Consider the following 19,233-nt stretch of genomic DNA (forward strand, 5'->3'; position numbering starts at 1 on the left):
GCCCAGGTACAGAAAGTAATATAAATAATTTCACTTATCCAACCCATTTAATCAATTGTTCAAAGAGTAGCAATCAATATAACCAGGTGCTTGCTTAAAATTAGTCCAGATATTTGCATATGTTGGTAACTGCAGCCCCGATCTTACAGGTACGCTGAGTGGTGTACTTTGTCCTATGAAGTACAGTTAAACTCATTAACATAAAGCAATTTTATAATCAAGTATTATCTAATTTGCAGCTTTCTTTTGCAGGAGATATAATATTCTTTTTACTAACTTAGGCAGATTTGCAGTGAATTACCAGTTGCAGAAATAAATTGAGCGTGCTAGTCTGAAAGGCAGCAGAAAGCAAGGACAGAGGAATGACCGAGTAGGGAAGTAGAACAGTAATAAAGAAAACCTGAAAAATAATAAAAAAAATATGGAAGAAACAGAATGTACTCTTTTCCCAAGCAATTTTATGCAAAGCATAGCAGCTCTGTAAGGACCTGGAAACCCAATTATAGCCATTCTAAACTATTATTGATAAAATTTGTACAGTGCAATGTGGCGGCAACTAGTAAAGCCTGTGCTTGGCCAAGTCGCCTGTGGGGCTCTGTCAAAGGGAGCAAGGAGTGAGGAAAGCACAGGGTCTGACCCCTTTTGCGTAAGGATTTGCAAGCAGCAAACACGTTTTAAAAATAAAGTGACTGTCCCTCTTCTCATGTGTCAACCACAAACTGCAAAACCTTGCCAAATCTCTGCTGTGTCAGAGATTGCTGTAACACAAAAGGACTGTAGTTGAGGCCCAATATTCCCTGCTTCTCCAATATGTCCCCTCTCATGACAGGGAGCTGGAGAAGGCATGTACCACAGAAAGGGTGCAGTTAACCTCACATTAAAATGTACCTGCAACAAGTCCCATTACATTGTCTTTCTCCAGTTATGTAGTACCAAGCTCTCTCTTGCAGTATGGTGAAAAGCTGGTGAGAAAACAGGGACTCCAGCATATGCAGTTATCAGACAGCAGCCGAGAGAGTCTTCTTGTGGCAAGAGCCTTTGACTGCAACCATTCTCAACATGATGGCACCAGTGTAGTGAGTCTGATCCCTAAGCTGTACCCCAGTTCACCTGTCTTGACACAGGCTCTGATGGGACTAAAGGCAGGAGAATAAACAGGCTCTATTCTGCCTTGCAGCCATCATAATGCCACAGCCATAGGGAGGCACTTCAGACACCTTTCAGGTCTTTTTGGGACCCTGAACCACACACTGTGGCGGCTTTTGGCAAAATGGACCATCTGAACCCTCGGTCCTTTCCGGACACAGAAGTAGTCCTTGGGTGTGCTGGGTCCTGCTAGCTCTACATAACTCAGTGAGATGGTGGTGGTTCTGCTGGGCTACCTTTATGGCATGAGAGCAGCTCAACAACAACATACAGGTGGCTGAAGAAAGAGCCACAATCTGTAGACAGATACCGCACATGTGCTGACATGCGGTCACCAAACGGTAGCCATCATAGCAACAATTTTGCAAGCAGAGCAAAACCCAGATCATGAGATAAGCAGTTCCATGAAGGAAACGGTAGTTCTAGGAGAGAAAGAAGAAGCTTCTCAAAATACACCTCCGGACCAGCCCACTTCGGGGATGGCTTTGCCTCTCCCCTCCTCCTTACAGTTCTTACAGGAAGGACTTGCGCTAGAGAGCCTTCCTTTGGACAGCAGGGAAGTACAGATTCAATGGATTACTTATCTAGAGGGTAGTGGTGGGGTCTGCGGGCAGCACAAGTGCTCAGTCTTCATAACCCAGCGTGCAGTGTATCTGCCTTGACTCGTCTGCCCCCATCCTACACTCTGAAAAACTGCTGGCAGAGTGTGAGAGGGCACCCCTTTGTCTCACAGCTTAAGCGATGGCAACCACCTTGGGATCTTGGGATGGAAACAGTGCTCACTGTCTTTCTTGAGTCCTAGGAAGGAAGAGGTCTCACCCTGAGATGGCCAACCTTGTCATTTGTGCCAGCTAACACCACATCGAGCAATATTTCTGTGACTGCTTCTCAACATATCCTATGCTGTCAGAGGAAGCCTTAGCTCTTCTAACAGCCAACCATGGACAAGCAAATGCATCAGCAAAAGTAGAGATCCAGGACACACATGAAAAGCAGCAAAGAGAAGGCAACAGCCTACTGTTGTGCATAAAAGGTACCAAGCCCTGCCCTGGCACAGAGACTCACTGCCCGAGGAGGTGGTGAAGTCAGTCACGTGCGGCAACCCCAGAGAGAGGAGGAGAACAAGCAGAGCAAGAGGCTGGCTGCAAGGAGCAAAATCATGGCTGGTCCACCGGGAATGCGCTGAACCACAGAGCTACATTTCACGTTACTGTGTGTGACCAGTACCAACCAGCATCTCAATTCAGACCAAACTAAACCATAACATACACAACACAGGAGTCCCTGAGTTGTTCAGCTACATTAATAATACCAAGGGATTCATCTTTCACTTGGTTTGATCAAAGGAACATAGAGCACCAACCCATGGGCGGAGGAGATGGGGAACAGATGACCAAATATGCTTTCTTTGTTTTTTCCCTCCAAATTAATAACCCTCTTCCCTTCCAAGTGAAAACAAATCAGGGGACAATGACACATTGAATTCTAGTAGAAAACAAGCATGCTGGAACAACATTTACACCAACATTCCTACCTTCTTGAGAAAACGATCTGACTGTGGGGCTGCTTTGACCATCCTTTTCTTTATCAGAAGGAACTTTCTTCAGGACTGGTGGAAGCAGGGCAACTTTTGGGGAACTGGGGCCAGAGGGAGACTCTGGAGCATCCTCTGTGGAGTACCATGAAAAAATGGTGAGTGGTTTTATTTGCAATATCACTCACAGAAATGGTGCTGTTATGATGGGCCAAACTCAACACAATACACAAACAAGAAAGAGGTAGAATCTGTGTCAGAGGGAGGAGTATTCAGGGATTTACATTATGTCAAGAGAACACATGATGGCTGTCAATCCAGGTGAAAGAATTTTAACTGCCAAAGCAAAGATCTCAATTTCAGCATTTTTAATGTGCACTGCTATTGTAGCTCAAATAGAAATCTGATGGGACCAACTGAATTTCCTGCAAGACATAAGTATGCAATTTGTAAAGAACAGCTGAAAAATATTTTGGATGGATTTTTGGAAATATTTGTTCTATTTATATTTTTATTGTCCTGAAACATAATGAACCGATCAATTTAGATGTCCTGTTTCACAGTCACAAGGCATAAAAGTGAAACAGTGAAACAAATTTCATAAATAGCCTACAGAACTCTGTACTTCCAGGAATAAATTGCCAGTACATAACATGATAGCATCTGCAAAGACTTTCTAAATAGAAAAAATACTTTGTCCTCTAAACTGTGAGGAAATCTGGAATTTAAATTCAAATCCATAGTTTAAACCATCTGGATATCTTGTTTCTCTAAAAGGCTGGATATGTGTTATGTATGGGGAGTTGACTACCCTCTTTACAGTCCTTACAGAAAGGACTTGCACTAGAGGGCCTTCCTTTGGACAGCAGGGAAGTACAGATTCAAGGAATTACTTAAACTGCTTGTATGTTTGCTTCCCAAGGAGTAAACAGTGACGTATATCTGCAACAGAGGAACTAGGAAGACACATTAGAAGGAAAGATAGAAGGACAGAAGGAAAAAGGAACTCAGAGTATCACCTGTATTGCATATTTGTACAACAAGTTAATTCAGTTACACCCTGGAAAGTAACAGGAATTTATCTCACTTTTAAGGAGCCACTGCAAAGGAGTCAATCTTTTTACTTTCAGCACAGGAAAGTGATGACCTTCCAAATACAACTTGATCTAGACAGATACACCAATTCTTGGGCCTTCTCCATGTTTTTGATGGGCCTGTGAGGCCAGTTGCTTTGGGAAGCTTGGTATCAACATATGGATAAGCACAGTGCTTGGCAAACACAGCTATGTGTTTCTGAAGTAAAGCTGTTACGTGCTTCACTGAGGAGCCACTTTCAGTCTTTGATGATTTGTGGACATCTGAGCTGTGCTCCTTTTTCCTCAGATTACCTAGCAAAAATCTGCTACTGTTAGTTTGGCCACACCACTGGAAACAACAGTGGGAGAAAGGGTGTAGCTAGGATTATCACTTGGCTTCATCTCGTTGCCTGGTCACGCTTAGCCAGCAGGCTGCTACAAGTACTAGAATAGAAGCTAGACTGCAACAGAGATGGTGCTGCTTTTACTGCCACCCAAGGAGCTGGACTATTATCAGTAAATACTAATTACTCTCCATGTTAAACCCGCAGTATGCTCTCTCTGCAGGAAATAGGAGCTGGCAGAAACAGATAGCTCAGATCTTTCTGATACCTCAGATTTCGAGATAACACACTGTCTATTTTACAGATTAAGCATCACCAAATAAGCCGTGCTTTCCTATTGTATTCATCCTCATGAGCATCTTTCCCGACACCTCTCACTTTTATGACCACTTGTAAAATGGTCAATAAAATAAATTTAAAGCCATCTAAAACCTCAGGGTGATTCTGCATTTGAACAGTATTCTACAATATTAGTCTCTGAGTGCAGAGACTAAGTAATGCTCAGGTTACACATCAAGTGCAGGGAGGAGGCTGCAATATCCCTCTGCCCCCTCGTCCTCACCAGAAATTACATCTTTCTAAGGTCAACAGTGAGTACAGGAAAAGTGTAGAGGTCTGCGGGCTCTTGCAGATGGCTGTGCTCACTCTTTTTCAGTCATTAAGAATTAATAAGCTGTATTGGCCATAGCTACCAGGGGAGTCAGTGACCAGCATTTAATTCCCCTCAGCTGCAGTGTCTGTAGTTTTGGAAGAGGGGGTGATGACATTGGCCTATTAAATAGTGGACAGACAAATGTATGGGAGACCTGCTGAAATAGTTCCTGCTATTGGAAACCTTGAGATAACATCTGGGCAGAAGGTTAGGACAGAGCAGAAGTTTATAGTCATTCAACTGGCAGTCTTGCAGGGTTATAAAAGCACAGTTACAATTATTTCCAGTCAAAAGCAATAAGGAAAGAAACAAAGGCAAAACAAAGAAAAAGAGAATGAGACAGTCGGTTTGTGCAAGTTACTAAGAATAAGAGGCTTTTGCTCGAGGGGCCAAGATCCACCTGCCAGAAAACCCCAAGGACTTGTATTTACAGCCAGGTGTTTAGAGGAAATAGTTTTTTTTGTCGATGCTACCACAACAAGGCTTTGATAACGAAGTAGCTCTCCATGCTCTCCTCTCCCATGAAAGCAGGCTAACTCAAAACAGCTTCTCCTCAGGCTTTACTATTGCACATCACAGATTAAACCATTTTAATAAGTTTATTTGAATTAAGGCAGAGGGAGGTAGAAAAGAAGGATCTAAGTCAAGAGCAAGTGCCTGAAGAACCCACCCCTCTACATTTAGCTTCTGTTCAGGATATGGCCACGGGTGTCCCCTCCACAGCCCACACAAATACCACTCAGAAGTACCCAGCTGGGGATAACAAATGCCCAGAAGAATTCCTCACCAGTACGAGAGGCAGAGCGTGGTTTCTGTGGCACCGTGGGTCGTCCTGCCAGGCTGGGCTTTGTTGACTGCAGTGGGGGTTTTGGGCTGGTTGGTGTATTGGAAGAACTTCTTGCCTTTGCACCAGTTTCTGCCTTTGGTTCAGCTTTTGAGTTTTTTTCTGATGCTGTTGAAATGGAATCACCTCTATTCGAGGCAAACCGACTCTCTGGAAGGGTCTGCTGGAGTTTAGGCACTAAAATAAATAGACACACAAAATAAAGTCTCCTGCAAGACACAGGGCTCCATGCAGAGATATGCTTCCGTCAAAAATACCATCATTTGTTCACATATAACTCCTGAGTGAATGTGTAAGAGGACTCCTAAATATTTCCTTCAAAATCATTGCAAGAAAAGCATCTAAGCCCACTAGTTCTTATATGTGCTAAGCTTCATAATTCAATTGCTTCAGATGTGACGGCATCTCCCCCTTTTTAATACATTTGGGGCGATGGCTGTCTGGACCTTATTCTCCCTTCATATTTCTGGGAGCAGATGGTGCAGCCTACCTCCTGAGAAAGTGGTGATGGATCAGTGGAAATGGCATCTTTTGGCTGTTTGTGGCTCTACAGACAAAACACTGGGTATCCAAGATCAACAGAGAAATCCTGGCCCAGAAAATAAATCCCAAATGTGTGATCAGCAGGCTACGTCTTTTTTATTTGTTGCTTTTAGCGAGCTCTAGAGGAGATTTTGAAACTTAGCCGAGATCAAAGTACTCTTTATATAATATTTTGATTTATATAATAAAACTGTAAATGGATTACGGTTTCCATACGTTAGCAAGTTTACGAACATATTATTTATCCCAAACAAAGACCAAGGTATTTACAGATAAAGCTACACTGACTTCCAAGCAATAAATCAGTCCTATCTAGCTGTGCAAGTTGGTAGAAAGCCTGCTGGACTCTAGATTGCAAACAAGCAAAATGCCTGCCCTACTTTCCTACTCTGCAGCTTTCAGAAGGTTGAAGGATTGGATGTGGCAGGTATAACGATAAACTTGGAACTTCTATGTTAGCTTGGGACTTTCAACAATTGGCACATCTTTATTCTCAGAAGAGAATTATAGACTAACTGGAATGCAGACTGGTGGCCTAGGTACCTGGCAAAGCCAAGTATGTGCTCAGGGATGACGGCCTGACCTACCTACCTGCTATTCCCATTCAGAAATCCTACTTGTTAGAAAAGTGCTGAGCACAGAGTTTTAATGGCAGCGGGAGGGAGGGGAGTGTCAATATGGTTTACTGCAAGCCAATCTCCAATACGTTTTTCCAGCTTTCAGCCCAGCTGGAGTTAAACTCCGGCAAACCAGAGAGAGAGTTGTGTGGCGCATATATATTTGTGCGAGTGCGTGACAGGGAGAGCTGGTGTCTGCATGCAATAGGCCTTCATGCTGTAAGCGAAACAGCAGGACACCCTACCCACCTGTGCGTGTGTGCATACAGAAAAAGCAGGCGATAATCAGACGTGAAGCAAGGAATAAAAAGCCCCTTTATTCTCTTTCACCATCACTATCTATAGTTTTCCTATAGCAACATCCCGCAATTTTCCATTAACTCTCTTTCTTGCCTTCCTAACCTCGGGCCTACTAATGTTATTAGAACCCAGTAAGTTAAAATAAATTAACCCAAAACAAAGACAAACTGTAGTCACAACAGCCAAGAACAGCCTCGGGGAGCTCTCAAGCAAGAGTGGCAAAGACAGAACTGACAGCTGGAGGCCAAAAGGAAGGGATGTGCACAATGCAGTGAGGTGGGGGTGAAATGTGTCATACACAGAGAATAGGACCTGAGAAAAACCGGGGTCAGACACCCCCAACTACTCTAATGCCCCAAGCACTGACTATTCTTGCTCCTCTGATTTCAGCTTGATGACACTGAGAGACACACAGTATACAAGGTCCTCCTCAAAAGACAAGCAGGCTCTAATAGCGTGGCTTTACAGAGTTCAGTACGCTCTGATATGCTGTCTTTTAAAATGAGCTTTAGAAATGTACAAAAATTCAAAATGGATTTCTGAAGCACTCAACCAAGATGGATTTAGATTTCAGCCTGGCTTTTCAGCCATGCTTCTGTATATTGCAGCAACCCTACACGTCGTGCTTGCGGGATACCCAGAACCACTGTTGGGAAATCAGACCCGAATTTCCCAGTTCAGGCCACTCCTTTGGTCCACAGGATGTAACACACACACATCACCAGATCTGAATCCCTTTTGAACACTTCACAGGGGGGTCCCAGAAGTCTGTATGTATGCCCAGAGACCAGACTTCCCTCTTGTACTCGGGTGGCTGCATTGTAGGCTCTGTCGCATCAGGGCCCAGGACTAGAGGTTGACAAGGGCCCCTTGGCCAGTGCACAGCAGAGCCAGCTGCAGAGGGAATCGGCACCGTAAGCACTACAAGACTGAACTCCACTCTGTATATGTGTGCAGTATCCCAGGGCCTCCACAGCTTTGCAGGCAGCCCTGGCTAAGCCCTGGGAAGAACCAGCTGCCATTGCCTAGGAGATGTCTATTTTAACAGGTCAAAGCCAGGACTACTCAAGCTGGTACCTGCACTGACTACTATAAACCTTGCAAATTGGTCACATTTAGGTGATCAAGTGTGTTCAGGAGTTTCATTTCTCCCTGCGCCAACATTTTTGCTGGCTGCTGGGTTCAGTTTCAGCTTCGTTGGTCCCATTACAGGTCAGCATCCTTTTGAAGGCGCCCCAGGCACATGCACCAAGTACTTTCCCTCCTTTGCAACACGAAGCACGAGAGTGAAGCACAAAAGTAAAAAGTTGAGCCGTCAACTCAGCCCTAGAGCTGACTTCCTGAGAAGTGCTGTCAAACATAGTACAAAAAGTGAGCTTGTTTCTAATCTTTTTCACTTTGCCGAAGTTCATATTTCACTTGAGCAATTGTAGGAACACATCTGGAGAGGAAAGTAAGATTTCTGAGGGTCAGGCGTTGCACGTTTTCTATAAAGAGTTAATTCCAGGAAAACAAAAAGGTACCTGTACCACTTCCATCCAGTCGTTCTGAGCTCAACGCTGTGTCAAAAGACTCTCTGGGAGTTGTGTCATTCCCAAGTTTCTGAAAGAGTGAGAAAAACTCTCATATTAATAATACATCTATAATTAATACAACTCAAGTCATTCTGTTAGAAAAACCCCTCTCATTTGGAAGTGATAAGGCAGAGAAAACAGTCATAGTAATAAATGGTGGATTCTCTCTCCTTGTTTCTCTTTCAGGTCTTGGAGATCTAATGAAGTAGGAAGAAAACTGCTGATTTGATAATAATACTGCCACGCACACAGCAAAGCTGCGATGACACCCTGCCTCCTCAGCAACAGGTCTCTTAATGTACATGAGCTGAAACTAAAGGTGGTAGCTGGAAACAGTCTTTTCATCAAAGATAACTCTGTATTTAAAAATTCCTTGTTTAGGTTTAAAACAAAAAGACCTTTTCTGAAAGTCTAGATTTTGTATATAGGACTGCTGAATGGATCCTATACTCTTCCACGTACAAGAATAACTTTTCATTTTAGATAAAAAAAACAACTACAGAAGCTGCAGCGCCCCACATAATTACCATATTGCTTTTAAAACAAATAGACTTTACTTGTTGAAAGTAAACCACTGGGTGGAAAAGTTCACTACTGGGTGAAAACTCATATTTTTATTCCCATTTCTTGACTGTAACTGATATTTTGGCAAAATTCTCACTTATCCACCTCCTAAAGCCATGTGTTTCTTTGTAAGACTGTCTTGGCTATATATTTTTGAAGGGAATACTACTCTCCACTTACTGGATTTTTCTCCCACACCTTGGAAAAAAACAAACTTTGAGAACGGAAACACCCATTTTCCTATATAAATAGTGAAGACATATGCATAACACTTAGCTACAGTAAATGACTTTTAAGAGAGCTGTACAACAACGTGAAAACTAATTTCACCATAACTCCTCCTTCCCTCACTAGTTATGGGTCTACTGGGGAAATTAACCACATACAGAGACAAGTACAAAAGCCAGTGCTGGCATCTATTAGTGTAGTGCTTAAAAATGCAATTAGGATGTTAGCATGTTTGGCCACCTACTGTACACACATTACAAACTGCTTATGGTCCTGAGACAATACTAACCACTTGCTGCAAAAACTTACCCTGAGAAGCTGTCGATCATGTCGGATAAACGCAGGTGAATTTATCATGCAGATAAATAATGATCAGGCTCTACTTTTAATAGGAATTCATGTAAGGCTGGGAAATACTACAGAGTTGGGTGCCATTGCGAGTGAATAAACAGGTTACAGATGATGTTTGCTCAAGGTATTTAAAAATTCAATCTGTAAACACTAGATGGAGCTAAAAGATCTTTTTATGTATGCCTAGAGGCAACGTTAATCTGCAAATATTCCTCTCTACCATTAATGCCAATTCGCACGTTGTATTCTAAGCAAAATAACACAAAAAAGCATCTACCATCTTTCCATCTACTGTGCACCTGCTCATCACTTGTGTCTGTAACAAGACTGCGGTAGGGTATGAACAAAATAGTAAATTCCTTCTGGCTTTGTTTTCACGGAAAACAGCTCAGAATATAAGCAGCCATCTGTACCTTAAAGGAAAATACAGTTTTCTATCATACTGGAATTCCGATACATTTGAAGATGTTAGGGAAGTTGATGTCATACCCATCCTAAACAATGTAACAGCAGCAGGATGCTTTCTTCCGTAGCTCAACCATCAGGATACCATATGATTTTCATCTTAATGAATATCATGAATAAAAGTGTAAAAATAAATTGTTCGATATTGTGATCTAGGATGAAGTGTGTGATAAATTCTTTTGAACAGCAGTTTGATTTTGCACGGTCTGGGCAACATTAAGAATGGATAACTCAGTGCCCTGCTGTGTATATATTCCTGTTTCAATTAAGTTTTCTTGTCACTCAATACAAAAAAAAAAGGGACCTACTGTTGCACTCTGTAGATATAATTTTTTTACAAAATCTAACAAACAATGAGATTGATTTTTTTTTTAATTCTGAAACAAATAATTTCTTAACAGCCTCTCCTTTTCATATTCATACACCAACAGCTTAAAGAAAACAGAAAACTAATGATAAAGCTCAATGAAGAGAGCTTACCAATGAGAAACAAAGCAAAGGGTGGAAAAAATCCTGGAAAAGGCAACAACTTCTCTTTTTGATAGATTAAATTTAAGTTTTCAGTCAATGCTATGAAAGCTAATCAACAGAAGCAGACTTTTACTCTCCCCACTTAAAAAAAAAAAAAAAGCATGCTAATATTTTGCCTCAGACACATCATTGCAGACCTGACTAACTTTAGATGACAAGTGTTAAGAATTTGAAAAGCACCAAACACACACAGTTTATGCAGTTCAAAATTTGTATAACCTGGAGTAAGAGTATTTTATAAGTTACGGGTAGAGCACAGCACTTTTATTTAAAATCATATGGCACTTTACTTGAAAACTTGGTGTCTTAGCAATCAGTGAGACTATTCATGGGTACTACTCAGCACCAATGAGAAAGGTGAAAATTGCTCATTGCTTTAGAAAAATAATTTTTATGCTGAGGGTGTCTTTAATGAGCCATAGACTACTGCGTTAATTTGAGTCTGCCTATTTCAAGACCCTAGGGTCTGCAGGAATGGGGCAGCCCAGAAAGCCAACCATATCCTGGGCTGCATCAAAAGAAGTGTGGCCAGCAGGTCCAGGGAAGTGATTCTGCCCCTCTACTCCACTCTGGTGAGATCTCACCTGGAGTTCTGTGTCCAGCTCTGGGGCCCTCAGCACAGGAAAGACATGGACCTGTTGGAAGAGGAGGGCCATGAAGATGCTCAGAGGGCTGGAGCATCTCTCCCATGAGGACAGGCTGAGGGAGTGGGGGTTGTTCAGCCTGGAGAAGAGAAGGCTTTGGGGAGATCTTATTGTGGCCTTTCAGTACTTAAAGGGGGCCTACAGGAAAGACGGGGACAAACTTTTTAGCGGGGCCTGTTGCCATAGGACAAGGGGTAATGGCTTTAAACTAAAAGAGGGAAGATTTGGACTAGATATAAGGAACACATTTCTTACAATGAGGGTGGTGAAACACTGGCACAGGTTGCCCAGAGAGGCGGTAGGTGCCCCAGCCCTGGAAACATTCAAGGTCAGGTTGGACGGGGCTCTGAGCAACTTAATCCCTGCTCATTGCAGGGAGGGTTGGACTAAATGACCTTTAAAGGTCCCTTCCAAGCCAAACTATTCTATGATGATTCTATGATAATGGCAGGCACTGTAAGAGTGTGAAGAAAGGTAAAAATGAACTTTGGGTGCCTTGCCCAGTCACAGCAAGACAATTCTGCAACGTGTTAAAGGAAGAAAAACCAAGCTAAGCTTGCAATGAGCTTTGTCATAAGGTAACACCTTCCAAATCACAGAAGTAAACAGTGGAGAATGGATAGCATCTGAGTGCCCTGCATGATGAAGTGGAAGAGAGGAGGAGTGAAAAAAGGCTGTTCCTTTGGTAATTTTAGAACATGTAAACGGCAGCTGGAAGGAAGCAGGGGCTGATACCGGGCAAGTTCAATGGGAAATGGGCATCAGGCAAAATAGGTTAGCACATAATGCTTTGGAGTAACACAAGAATATCCCACTCCACATGTTTGTGAAGTGAAGCAGGGTTCTGGCTTAGCATCAGCACTTCAAAGAGGAGAAAATTACATAGAGCGGAGGGAATCTGGATACGTAATTGGAAAAAAAATAATTTTTTTGAATGTATGCTTATTTGTGTGTTAGCATTTGAAAAACAGAAATCAAAGGCATAAAAATAATAAGGTGTGGCACAAAAGTGCATAAAAAAGTGCAAGAAGAAAAGTATAAGCTGAATAGCTGTAAACAATGTCTGGAAGCCAGATTTACTTCTCTGCATGGAGTATATACTTTAAAATACAGTACACCTCTCCACCTTTCTACATTGCCTTCCAAAAGGAAAGAGTACAGGTAGCTTCCCATTAACTCTGCTAAAGACCTGAGGAACCAGTGCGTAGGGGGCACACAGTAAGAGTGTCCTAGCTTTACCTTTCGTAAAGCATGCTTCCATTACACATGAACCAACCATGCATCATATAGAGTGGAGACATCCAAACTGTGCTTACTAATTGCACCCAAATTACTCTGCAATATGTGCAAACAATTATGTGTCCTCTTCTGTGCTTGTGATGGCCTGGCATAAAGCACAAGAGCTGGTGCCTCCTCCACAACAGGAGAGAAAGTGTAGGCTTAAGGGTGCATCTCCTGCTCCACCTGTGCAGCCTAGTCCTTGGCCAGATATTCATGTTCAACCACCACAGCAGAGAGCAATCCTCTTGCAGGAACACTAAAATCCCTGGTGGAAAGCAGGACTGATGTCTCAAGACCCATCCACCAACCCATGTAGACCCAACCCACCTCGCCTGAAGACACCTAGCTCTTGCTCATTTTTTTCAACAATTCAAAAGAAATCAAATTGCCTTCACCTTCTGAGCAGAGGCTGCTCTCTTCTCTTGCTTGGCTTTCATTTCTGCGAGAAGTCCGCTGCCCATCACCTGCACGCCATACCTCCGGCCTCCTTGTGGGCTTCCTTTGCTGTCACCCCTCTCAGCTTTTGCAGCATCATCTGGCTGTGCCTCCTCCAGCGAGTCTGGTGTCTTTAATTCCTCTGATCGCTCTGTACCCCCATTCTGCTCTGCAGGCTTTACCTCCTTCTTGCTTGTGTCTGCAGCTTGACTTTTTGCAGCAACCTTGGGCGAGGAGGGCTCCTCCGCCACCACCACAGTCTGGGGACGTTCAGATTTGGAGCCTCTCGATTTGATTAAGTTAAGGAAGCCACTCTTCCTTGAGTCCCTTTTCTTCTTCTCATCACCTGCTTCACTGGGCTCACTGCTGTCTGAACTTTTAGTTGATGGTCTCCTAATAAAAGACACAGACATTTTAAAATCTTCACTCCCCTCCTCCCTCCTCTCTTTTAAATAGTACCAAATGACTTCTCCTGGCCAAAGCCAATGTTTTGTATGATCCATACGCTGCCCTAGGCTCAGTCATTAGCCGGTCTCCCTAAATTAAAAACTGGACAATTAACATTGATCATACTGTCATGAGGATTCCTGTGCTGGCCTTGTGCATGGTACAATGAAGAGAGGCAGCCGTTTCATCGGCACTGGGCACCCCCAGCTGTTTCCAGCACCAGTGAGGTGTTGCTTCAGTGGAGCTCTGCCCAAGCTGTCTATGCATATACAATTTCACTCTGCTGTTTCCAGAGCAAGCTACCTCCCATTTGCATCTGCCCACTAGTAGAAGGAGAACAACTGATCCAGGCACATGATTTACACAGCTTTTGGGGGATCTGTTCTGTTAAAGGCCCTGCTTGAAGTAGGAACTAGTTGGCACAGTCACCTTCTCTCAGTAAAGGAACACGGAGAGATCAACTCTATAGTAGAGATGATTATCCTCAAAATCAATTAAAATACCCAAAACAACCCACCTGCCAGTAAGATTTTCTACAGGCATCTTATGAGCAGAGTATTCACACTTGAGGGGAAAGTTGAGCACATAACACATCTGCATATGAGCACCCCAACTGGAGAAAAAGACACCGTTGCAACAAATGGAGCAAAGATCCCTGGTCACAGGCATGGCCAGGGATGGGCACACAGGGATAGTGCAAGTTCATGGGCACATCCAAAAGAAGCAGCTGGCAGATGCCCAAGGGAAGCACAGGAGGATACAGTAGTCTGTGAGCACCTTGAACTTAAACCGGCTAATCCATTTTTTCAAAGCTACCATAATTTTACCACTACAGACAGGGTATCACACATGGCTTCACATGTCACTATAGATATTTATAACTCAGAGTGACTTTAAAACATTTGCTGTTCCTGCCACAGCTATCTACCAGCTAACACGTACCATTTTCCTTAATGGATGTCACATACAGCACAGAAGCGGTCATTCCAAGTTGCCTGGAAATTGCCTGAGCTTTCTCATTTCTGTAAGTATTTGTGTGTCTGTCTGTCTTTGTGTGTGTACGTGCAGGAACACGCATGAATGCAAGAACATCTAGATGCATGGTTCTGTAAATATACAACCACCTACAAAGCAATTGTATAAGCTGTAAAACCCTTATACAAAGCTGAAGGAGACGTATCTTTCAGATTAATGTATTACCTAAATCTGAAATAGTAGAAATTGATCAAAGACGTCTTTATCATATTTCTAAAACAACATAAATCTACTGTCATCTCTCAAAACACTGTGCCCAACAGTAGTCCTTACTAGACAGAGACACCCATGTGAACCACCGGCACTGGAGAAGAGAACCTCACAGCTCTGCTTCAGATGTTATGAGCTCCACTGAAGGGTAAAATGAAGTCAAGTGAATTATAACAATACACACTAGTCAATAATCCCCTCCACATGGTATATTAAAGCAATTTATTTCAAAATAGTAATTTTTAAGGGAGGGTAATTGAATTCACAATGTCTTGACTACTTAGGTTTTTTCTGATTTTGACAGCAGCAGCCCTGGATATTGGAAACAGAAATCAAATACAACTTAGAAGTGCTTTTTACTCAGATATCAGGATAATTTTTTTATTATTTATTTCTTTTTAAAAAAAATTAAATTTGAACTTACTTCGAATCCATTTTTGTCACTTTCTTAGTGAAAAATTCATCCACGCCTTCATCCACTCTCCCCATGAGGCCGTTCTGATCCCCTTCTGGAGGCACTCCAGCAGACACCTGACAGAAGAAAAGACTCTCTCTGGTATATAACAATCTAAGCATATTTGTTTCAATGATAATACTTAAGAGTTAAAACATTACAAAAATTGCGTGTGCCAACCAAACCTCAGTGCAGACAATGGAATCACCCCTGGAATTCCTCCTTTAGTCAGGCCACTTGATGCAGTACATCAAACGCAAAGTAACCCAAACCACCAGGGACAAATTGGATACTACAATGCATGAGGCCAGGGATAAAGTGCCCTGGGCTTGTGAGATTTGGGCATTCATTCAGTTAGAAAAGAAAAAAAGCAGTTAAGGAAAAAATAAATCCTGATCAGGTGGCGACCTGAAGAGAAAGTGTTTTCAACAGCTAGTTGTTTCCTTGCTCAGAGAAAAACATATGTTCTGGATTTTGGATTTAGCAAAAGGGCTCCAGCAGGCTAACAGAACCTTTTATAGTTCATTTGATCCAGCACTTCCAAAAGTAGAGACTCTGAATACACACAGGTGTTTCACTTCAGGAACTGAACACAGATTTTCACCCAGTATCTGAAAATGGAAAATCTGCTCCTTTTCTTTAGTTTCAATGCCCACGTTTTGAATGTGGGTGACTCGAGGCATCTAAACCAGGCTGACTTAGTAATACCTGCCAACCACAAAGGCCCTGTGAAGATTAGCTGGTGTCTCTGCAGCCTCCTGAGGATGGAATATGCCTTCTCCTGGGAGGATTTCTCACATGGTCTAGCCCCCATATGTGGCTTTGATGTGGAAAAGCTCTATTACCAGTAGAGAGACTTTCTTCAAGTTAAATGCCATAGGGAAACCTTTTAGGTGACTACAAAGGACTCTGCAGGACCCAACCCAGTTGTATCCTTGGTAGTACTACCCATCAGGAATCTGCAGGAAGCTGCAAAATAGCTGGGTTAGCAATTGAAACAATTTAAATCAAGGAATCTCCTAGTTGCCACCATAACCCAGAGAAATCCCAGCTTCCATTTTCAGCTGGAAAAGGGAACACACTCTTTTCTATGCCTCTAAAAAGAAAAATAAATACTATTAAAAGCTGCTAAGATCAAACCCAGCCTCATTACGCCAGGGTAACGGATTGCACAGGAACTAATGCTTTGACACATTCAAGAAACTCTTTACTTTCCAGTGGCTGAACCTTGTTAGAAGCCTAGTATTTACTTTGTTATGAAACATAATATTTTATTGATACCTGCTGTAGCAATGTAACACTGATCTGAAAAGAGCCCATTTGTTAATGACTGCTTTGTTGCCAGTCAAACTGCACATTTTCTATAAAAACCAGTTTCATTCTAAGAAGTACAATGACTTCTCAGACACTTCTCTGTCACCTCTGGGGTGTTCCATAAAGAACTTGTTTAGGTGGAACATCTGACACTAGGCAGCAATGCATATACTGACTGCATATCCTGGGTTGGTCCCACTGGTGCTGGTTGTCTCTATGTAAGTATTTACCTTCTCAGTCAAAAATAGTGGACACTGACATTTCAACCAAAACATGTCAACAAAAGTGGCTCATGCATTTCAACAGAAATGAGAACCCATTTAATATTGATACTGGAGCTCTTCAGGTAAGTAGGAACAAACATGTAAGTATCAAAGGCAAGTGCATCTCCTGAATTATGCAAGAATCCAATAATTTACAGCAAATGAGAAGATCTACCTCAAAAAAGAAAACAGTTTGCATCTGAAAAAGCAGCAAGTTCCTAAAAATGTACTAAAGGCTGAGGGCCTAATAAGGTCCTCAAGGCACAGGTTTTTCTTCTAGATTTTACGGTAATGCCTTCTAGTGATCAACATTAACGTAAAAGACTGAGCTGTAGTTTATTTCATGTTTTACACTCCTAACGCTCCTAAGTTTTCATTTGTCAATTTTATTATTATTTTTTTTAACCCAAATTTAAAAGTGAGCCTTCAATGTTTCTTTATCAAGGGAAAACTGGCTTGGAAGCAGAAATAAGATGAATCACAATCTCTTTCATATATTAGACATTCACCTCTTTGCTGAACTAAATCTTCATACATGACAGAAGAACTCATGAGGTTAAGATCTCACGAAAATCTAAATGATAAACAACTGTTTCGTTGTATTCCTTCAAAGCTATTTGGGGAGGGGGTGGTGCTGAGGTTTTCTTCCCCTCCCCCCACCTCCGAACACTCATTTCAGTAAAAACTCTGACAAAGCTATAAATCTTTCTTCTGCCCTCCCACACACTCCAAGTTAAAAATTTACATTTCTCCCTTTTTTCCCCCCCACATTTTTCCCTTTTTTTTTTCTTATATTTTTGAGCTCACAAAGGACAAATCTGTTTTCCAGCAAAACCAGAGAAGTAAAGCAACGATCATCTGAGACCCCTTAAACTACTAAATGGAAATAATGGGAACAGCAAACAACCCAACAGACCTGCTTTAAGTGGTAGAAAAGGTCAAGATTTTGCCTCTCACATTTGAAGTGCTTTTCCTAACCTTTTCTGTGTTCTCAAAGCAGCAAAACCAGCATCAAATCAATTCTGCAGAAAACACCACAGCCCACTCATGACTCTGGCCTTCAAAATTTCGCTGTTTCATTTTTGGAAGCATCAAGGCAAACATCTTAAGTCTTTAAAAAATTTGTTTAGACCTGTTATGAAGTCAGAACCAGCAAGGAATTAAAATGGTCCATAAAAACAAGACAGGGACAAATGAGTTTAAGTAAAAAAGTTCCTTTCAATTTCTGCAACTAAATAAAGCCCAAATTTCCTAATTAATCCAATATGGATTATTGATGATACGATCAGCATTCCCACAACACTGCACTATCCTGGGAAGCAATACTTCTCCTCTACACGAAGAAAGCTTTTTGTTTCTATTGAGCAAGATACTGTACATCCCAGTTCCACACCTGGTAGCAGAGCACTGGCCCCCTCTCTTTCCACACCCCTGTGCAGACGGTGCGGGATGCGCTGAGTAAGCCTGGAAGAGAGGCAAGTTTAGCAACTGGGAAAACATGTGCGTTCTGCAGAATTGGAACTGGGAGAAGTAAACACAGATGTGTTTTCAATACAACGAGGAGACCAGTCCATCCTTCTGCTACCTCTATCCTTCCCTGTAAAGTGCAAGGAATGAAATGGAAAGTTGGCGTGGATATCCCCTCTGCTTGAAGGTTTCTCCATTTCCAAGTGGTGCAAAAAGCACTTTGCTGCCTGATACGATCTTTCCCAGCATTAGGGAAATTTTCAAGGGTCCTCTCTGTTGACAATCTTCAGGGAGCAGAAGAGGCCACAGACATTCATTACTAGGCAGCATAACTCAAGAGAAGCAATGGCTGCCCCTTGATAAGGGTTACTTATCATATCAGCTGTGCTCTGTTGCTGCGAGATAGCTCTGTAACTCCTCCAGATCTGTCCTTACATGCCCTGAGGACATACCATCACAGAAATAAATCTTTATTGATGTGGTATGCCTAGGAAATGGAACTGTGGGAACCCCCCACACGTATACTTGGGTTCACACCAATGCCTTTCGCAGACAGACAGTGCTCTTCTGTTTTGCTTTTCTAAGGCAGGCTCCAGCACGAAAAACAGATCTGTGACTATGCAGATTTGCTGGCCCGAACACCATCTTTAGTTAAGGAGCTGTGGGAAGCTGGGTGTCACAGAGTAGCTCCTCTGAGAGCTGATAGAAATAAGAATTCATGCCAAGTTACCACATCTTAATGCAGACAGAAAAAAGGATTAAGACTTAACAAACACTTGCAATATAATTGAACAGTCTCATGATATTTTGTGCGTTTCCTGTGAAAGCTCCAAGTACCCCCAGAAACTGCTTCCATGAAAAAACAAAAGCAAATTAAAAAAAGGATAAAACATATCCTGGCTTTAGGCTGTGTT

General features: G+C 42.3%; 1 protein-coding gene across 1 annotated transcript in view; it reads right to left on the minus strand.

The window, feature by feature from the left end:
* LRRC16A (leucine rich repeat containing 16A) overlaps positions 1 to 19,233 on the minus strand; it is a 184,020-nt gene that overhangs the window by 4,395 nt on the left and 160,392 nt on the right. Inside the window, exons 33-37 of the mRNA XM_014938618.1 lie at positions 15,246 to 15,352; positions 13,090 to 13,522; positions 8,580 to 8,658; positions 5,540 to 5,773; positions 2,681 to 2,815 (exon numbers count right to left, since the gene is read on the minus strand). Of these exons, the coding sequence (XP_014794104.1) occupies positions 2,681 to 2,815; positions 5,540 to 5,773; positions 8,580 to 8,658; positions 13,090 to 13,522; positions 15,246 to 15,352 (988 nt within the window). The remainder of the gene's footprint in view (positions 1 to 2,680; positions 2,816 to 5,539; positions 5,774 to 8,579; positions 8,659 to 13,089; positions 13,523 to 15,245; positions 15,353 to 19,233) is intronic.

Source organism: Calidris pugnax, unplaced genomic scaffold (assembly GCF_001431845.1).
Source record: "Calidris pugnax isolate Ruff unplaced genomic scaffold, ASM143184v1 scaffold13, whole genome shotgun sequence".
Classification (NCBI taxonomy): Eukaryota; Metazoa; Chordata; class Aves; order Charadriiformes; family Scolopacidae; genus Calidris; species Calidris pugnax.